Source organism: Dendropsophus ebraccatus, chromosome 5, assembly GCF_027789765.1.
Source record: "Dendropsophus ebraccatus isolate aDenEbr1 chromosome 5, aDenEbr1.pat, whole genome shotgun sequence".
Classification (NCBI taxonomy): Eukaryota; Metazoa; Chordata; class Amphibia; order Anura; family Hylidae; genus Dendropsophus; species Dendropsophus ebraccatus.
Window position 1 is genome coordinate 52220154 of NC_091458.1, and position 7088 is coordinate 52227241.

At 38.6% G+C, this 7088-nt stretch overlaps 1 protein-coding gene across 1 annotated transcript; it reads right to left on the bottom strand.

The window, feature by feature from the left end:
* Window positions 1-912: 912 nt before the first annotated feature.
* On the bottom strand, window positions 913-6264 carry LOC138793560 (keratin, type II cytoskeletal 5-like). Its single transcript, XM_069972172.1, has 9 exons — window positions 5761-6264; window positions 5244-5473; window positions 4873-4933; window positions 4061-4156; window positions 3768-3932; window positions 3547-3672; window positions 3195-3415; window positions 2289-2317; window positions 913-1139 (listed from the first exon to the last, which is right to left on the bottom strand). Exons 1-9 carry the CDS (start codon window positions 6262-6264, stop codon window positions 913-915), a joined length of 1659 nt encoding a protein of 552 aa, XP_069828273.1.
* Window positions 6265-7088: the final 824 nt, after the last annotated feature.

A 7088-nucleotide genomic window follows, 5' to 3' on the forward strand; every position in this document is an offset into this window, starting at 1 on the left:
TCAAAACAGCACTCTTAGTCCATAAGCCCTATTAGAGCATACCCACATATTAGATGGTCAGCTATTCCTCTGACTGGCCATCACCATCTTATTTCCACTGCTTTGGGCAAAGCAGAGAGCAGCTGGGTATCTATGTCTCCCATTACTGCTACATCTGCCTTTATGTAGGCTTTCAGAAGCCAGGCCCATGTCTGATCACCAAGCCAGCGTAATGTTCAATAAACACATGCCAGTGGAGAGAATGTAAGTGAATATGTTCATAGCTGTGTAAAAAATTCCAAAACTTTGTAAAGAATAATTAAACTGTGAACACCGAATGACATCAAAAAGTCAATGACAAGGTTTACGTGTGGAAGAATTTACTTTATTTGTGGCTTAATTCACTGTGGCTGTAAACATTCAATGGTCTGTATACAGTATATTTGCTATCAGACATATAGGTTTAACATGTCTAGAAAAGCGTATATTTCTACTTGCATATTTTACTTTTTTATTCTCTGTGCCTTCTTATGTCAAATATGCAGAATGTGTTGCCACTATTGTACAGTTGGGAAGGATGAGCAAATTCCTAGATAAATTGTCAGGACTTATATCAAAAGTATAGCTAGGGGGGCTGGCAGTGCATGGGCCCCAGCTGCTGGGTTAAGGGCCAAAAGTGCCAACTAGCCATTCTGTCATGGTTTGGACTTAAAGATATAAAGCTAGGGCGGCAAAAAATTATTTTTCTACCGGGTGAAAAGGCTAGCTTTACAGCTGATTATATAGATGTGCTTAAACAGACTATTTGATATAAGCCTACATTTTATGTGAACACAATATCAGAAGTGGTAAAGCAGAATGATTTCACTCTTATGTATCTTTTGCAGGTAGGAGGTACATTTAGCATTTTCACAATGGTCCAGCCTCTCAGGTTTAACTTCTGAAGCTCGACTGGCTGGAAAGAAATCTCATGCTGCTGCTGCCGCCACCACCGCCGGAGGAGATGCCGAAGCCTGCAGAGCTACCAGAGCTGAATCCACTGCCTCCAAAGAAGCCTCCACCGGAACCTCCTGCTCCGCTACCAAAGCCAAAGCTTCCACCAGCTCCACCGCTACCACCACCACCTCCGGCAGCCAGACTTGTCTTTCCACTGACAACAGCTGTAGAAGAGAAAATTATAGGTTAGTCACAATGCTAGATAGATAGATAGATAGATAGATAGATAGATAGATAGATAGATAGATAGATAGATAGATAGATAGATAGATCTATAAATAAAAATTGGAATGATTGCTGAGAGGAATTATCATTTGATCATCTTCATCTTGGAGACAGGTCTGAATAATGCCAAACTAGATGGCACAATTTTTAGTGTTAATTTTTTTCCCCAAAGTACCTGACAGAGGACTAGAAGTATAACACATCAATATATGAATAGCATGCCCCCTCCAATCCTATCAGTCCTGTCTAGTGATGAGCAAATACTGTTCGATCGAATAGATATTCGATCGAATAGTAAGGTATTCGATCTATCGAATATTATCGAATAGTTCGCCGAATATTCGAAAAATATTCGATAAGTGTTCAAATCCCCCAACTTCCGGTTTTTACCTCCAAGTGGTCGAATAGATGTTTTTCAATAATCGAATACTTGTTCCCATAGACTTTAATGGGATCGAATATTCGATTGAATATTCGAATATTCGGGAGATATTCGAACAAATATCGAATATTTGAATATTTCACTATTCGCTCATCACTAGTCCTGTCAGGTATCCAGCAGAGGTGAAATAGGTCATATTATACACATTTCTGTATGGACTCAGTTGTGACTCATTTAAACCAACTAATTGACAATTAAGTTGGTATGTTTGGTGACCACAATTATACCTGGAACTCTGTAAGGGTATGTTTACACATAAATCAGTAAATCAGGCGGAATTCCGCAATGAAACTTTCCACCGCAGAATCCCGCCTGTCTCATATAGTGTGTCATAGCCTGTCTGTGGGAGAGCGCGCAATCCTCCGCTGCCATCGCTCTCTGCTCAAGGAAGTGACATGTCCCTTAGAAGTGAACATACCCTTGGGGTATAATATATATACTTAGCCTTGAAGTCAGGCTGTATTTTTGAAACTCACTTTTTTTGAACCAAGTTAACACAAAGTAAATGGAGTTGATAATGACAAGACTTATGACTATGCTTTCATAATATATTTTGAACTCCCACACTCTTATCCTTATTGTACTGCAAATACATGACAAAACCAAGACCAAGTAAAAACAAGGTATTCTGATGAGCAATACTTACAGATGCTGACGTTGCTGTCAGTAGACAACCTATAACATCAAGAAAAAAAAAACATTATTTGAATGGCACTGCTAATAACATTTATAGTACATCATGTCAATCCCTATTGGTTTTTTAACCAGTTGTAGTCAGTTCTCCTATAAGCATTCTATCATTATAGTAAAAGTGAGTTTGAATTTACAGAAAGGAAAGAGCACCAAGAGGTAGATTCTATACTCCTATAGGACAATGAAGCAAAGCTATTATCACTGATTGGATCTATGCCCTCCCATTGGAGTATGTCTTTAAAATATGATTTCATAAGCATTACCCAAAATATATTCTTTAATGTATGATTTAAAGCGAATGTACCACTAGGTACATTACTTTGTGTTTTTTACATGAACAGACTGGCGGCAGCACGGGGATAGATTTTTTGAACCACCAGAGGGGAAGGGGTTGCGTCACACTGGAAGCCGGCGGGCCCGCCCCCAGTGCTTTATGCAGGGCTGGTGCTCAGGAATAGACCGGCGCCATGCACAGGAACTGGACGGTGACTCAAAAAAAGGACTGTGGCACCGGTATCCCCACACTGGCACCAGTCTATTCATGTAAAAACATGAAGCGATGTACCTAGCATTCACTTTAATGTATCATCATAAGACTGATACTATGGATGTCTGGATATAAGCTAAATGTATATTTAGTATTTATTGTCATATTTAGAGATGTTATTCCCTATAATTTAGATGTTATTCTCTATAATTAACATGGAATTAATACTTTCAGGGCAAACAATATCATGAAATAGAACGGATATGAGACATATAAAACAAGTATTGCAAATCTGGGGCTTAAAATGAGCAGTAAAGCTTTGATGGTAGGATGTTGGACATTAAGCTACAAAAAACGTCCAGTAACTCTTACCTAGTCTCCTCTCCTTCAAGCAGTTTCCTGTAGGTGGCAATTTCAACATCCAAAGCCAGTTTGACGTTCATCAGTTCCTGGTATTCGCGGAGCTGACGGGCCATCTCCTGTTTGGCCTTCTGTAGAGCAGCCTCCAGTTCTGCCAGTTTGGAATGGGCATCTTTAAGGACAACCTCACCACGGTCTTCTGCCTCAGCAATGGCTGTCTGAAGTTTGGCATTCTTCACAAAGAAAAGAAGAAATATTATTTTATAGCAACGTGCCACAGGCAGTTCTACAGTATAACCTTTAAAAACATTGTACTTCTTGTATATAGATGCCTTAAATACATTCATTGTAACTACAGCTTTACCTGTTTCTTCACATTTTCAATTTCAGCTCGGAGCCTCTGAAGTTTGCGGTTTAGTTCAGAGATCTCATTCTTGCTGACCTTCAGGGCATCACCTTGTTGACCAGCAGAGGCTTGCAGTTCCTTAACCTGCCATAAAGGATAAGGTATTTTATTTTATTTTAAGGCCTGGATAAATAAAATCTGTTCTATTCCCTTTAATGTATTTAGAATAGTGCACTTACCTTGCCTTGGTAGACAGCCTCAGCTTCTGATCTGCTCTTCTTGGCAATGTCTTCATACTGAGCCTTCACCTCAGCGATGATGCTATCCAGATCTAATGCTCTGTTATTGTCCATAGACAGGACAACTGAGGTGTCAGAAATTTGAGCTTGGACTTGTGCCATTTCCTATAAGGTACAAAGCAAATGACTCTTTTTTAACTTCTTTTTAAATCAAGATTCCTATTCGTATATTTTGAAAATTAACATTGCACAAGATAGAAAAAGGAGAAATTAGAGAGTAAAAAAAGACTGACTTGTTCAAACAGGGTCCTGAGGAAGTTGATTTCATCAGTCAAGGCATCAACCTTGGCTTCCAATTCAACCTTGTTCATGTAGGCAGCATCAACATCCTACAATGGAGACAGAGAACATAACTAAACAAATGAAAAAAGGGGAAACCTTTCCTTAAAATATTATCACAGTGGTCTAAATAACTAAAGTTTTAAGGCCAACATGAAACATCCATGTCAAAACCAACAAAAAGCTCTGTTCAAGGTTATAAGGGAAGAAGATTAGAAACTAAAAGTTGTGAAACTCAGACAAATCATAGCTTCAAATTATTGAGGTCTTAACTTTCTATTGGTCAGAAATTCAGTTTGGGTGAATAGACATTTCGCTGTAACAATAAGAGCCCTTTCAAGCTTGAAAAAAGCTCTCATTGTTACAGCGAAACATTGCAGATTTTGGGTGAAATAAACTGCACTTTTTTATTTTTATCCTCTAAGTGCTGTGGATTTTCGCCTTTTTATGTACTTGGCACTTGTGGTCCTTCAAGTGCAGACCGCTTTGCACCTACCGTTTCTGATACAAAGCAGTGCTGCAGGACTTTCTTTTTTTCTATCTTTCTTTCTTTCTTTCTTTCTTTCTTTCTTTCTTTCTATCTCTATCAATTATCTATCTATCTATCTATCTATCTATCTATCTATCATTTATCTATCTATCAATTAATTATCTATCTTTCTATCTCATATTTATCTATGATCTATCTAGCTAGATAACTATCGGTTGATCAATTAATGTAGCCTCTTAAATAGTCCTTTTTTATTCTTTTCCCTACTATACTCACTTTTTTGATCACAACAAACTCATTTTCAGCAGATGTGCGCTTGTTAATTTCATCTTCATATCTGCATTTTTAAAAAAAAGATGAGACCAAATTATTTTTTGTAATTTTTTTTTGTATTTATGTTCTTTCATTACCAACAGAGTAAGTATGTACAACTTTAGCTCATAGTACAATAAAAAACGAAGTACTAACAGTTGTCAGTGCTACACCCTATCAACACTTCTACTGGGTTGTGGCACAAGCAGTGCCACACCCCATGTCCACCCCAGTGTATTGTAGTACATAACATAGCCACGAGTACAATAAGATTTTTAGGAGGATGATGCATATCAATAACATTTGTTTGTCTTATTATCAGTTACAATACTTACTTGTTCTTGAAATCATCCACCAAGTCTTGCATATTTCTAAGTTCTCCATCCAGTCTAAATTTATCATTTTGGAGACCATCCAGTTGCCTCTTTAGGCTGGCAACATATGCATCAAAAATACCTTCAATGTTTCCTTTTCGGGGGCCTACTCCTTTAATTTGCCCTCCTTGTTCTTGCAGAAGGGCCCATTTTGTTTCTAGTACTTTATTTTGTTGCTCAAGGAAACGTACCTAATGTCAACACAGAGAAAAATAATCATATACGTTTTGCAAAGTTTAGTTTATGTCAATGTGGTTATGTCATTGTCAATGAGTATACCATAAGAAAAGACCTTAAACATCCTTAGACAATTTATATGATTTCTATAGATAGCAGTCTGCATGATATACAACAGATTAACATTCACTTCCAATAAACAGACATCTGAATATGTAACAAATTATAGTTAAATTGTTTCAGTTTAATATATCGCATAGAAGGAAAGAGCAGTCATATGACATCAACCCAGGCACATTACCTTGTCGATGAATGAAGCAAATTTGTTGTTCAGTGTCTTGATTTGTTCCCTTTCTTGAACTCTGACTTTTTGTATGTTTGGGTCAATCTCCAAATTCAGTGGGGCAAGAAGACTTTGGTTAATTGTAACTTCCTGAATGCCAGCTTGGGCTCCTCCTGGAAACCCAGCGCCTCCAAAGCCGCCAAATCCTCCAGCACCACCTCCAAAGCCACTTCCAAAGCCACCTCCAAAGCCACTACCAGGTCCAGCACCAAAGCCTCCTGCACCAAAGCCTCCTGCTCCAGCTCCAGCTCCAAATGCTTGGCCACCGGCAGTGGTAATGGAAATGCTCTTTCTAGAACCGAAGTTGTATAGGCTCCTGCTACCAAAGCCTGCACCGCCAGCTCCACCAGCCCCACCAGCCCCGCCAGCAGCTCCAAAACCTCCTCCACTGCTTCTGGACACAGAGACAGAGCTAAAGCCCTTCTTTTGGACTCCACCACCAAACTGCTTGAATTGACTCATCGTGGCTTGGAAGGAGGTGGGAAGACCAATGTGAGAAAGTGAGAAGAGTGGATGAGACTGGACACCACTGTGGTTAAGATTCAAAAAATCCTCATATATATACCCTGTGTCCAGTCTATATCAGTGCAAGGAGATCAATTTACACATTACATTTGCTTGACATGCCTTTTCATGAAAATACTATTTCAGGAATGACATTGCTTCCAGGCTCTAATTTTGCAGGAGTAGCAGGTGAAAACTTATCAAGAGTAACCTGTACGGCCCCTTTTGATCAATAGTAGCTTTGAATGATGGATGTGCTTGCACAGAATAATTATATGTAGAGATAGTAGACCTATCTCTACAGGTTTGCAGAAAATTAGAATGATGTCCATTGTAGAAAACCAATTTGAGAACAGAGTTTTTCACTGTGTTCACCTTTTTTTATTTTTAAACTTACTTGAATTGTTTAATAACTGATACCGATATAGTAGAAGATCTGGCATTGTACAAAGGGCAGGCTGTATTGGTGAACATTGACTGACTGATCTACTGTCTCTTCTCTTCAGTCATCCATAGGCTGTTGTTAGGTTATATTTATAGGCATTTATGAAAAGCTAGTCTAATCTAGTGTGTAGGTGTTCTACTGCATAGATACTGTACAGAACCAAATCCAAGCCTAGAGGTATGTGTAGAACCAAACATACTCAATAGATAGGGAACAAGAATTAGGTCTAGAATATAGACACTAAAAAAGAACTGAGTCTGTATCAACTATCAAAGAGGTGGTCTAGGCTTAGAAAAAAACTCTAAGTTTGGGTGTGGGTTTTGCAGCTCAGGTCCAT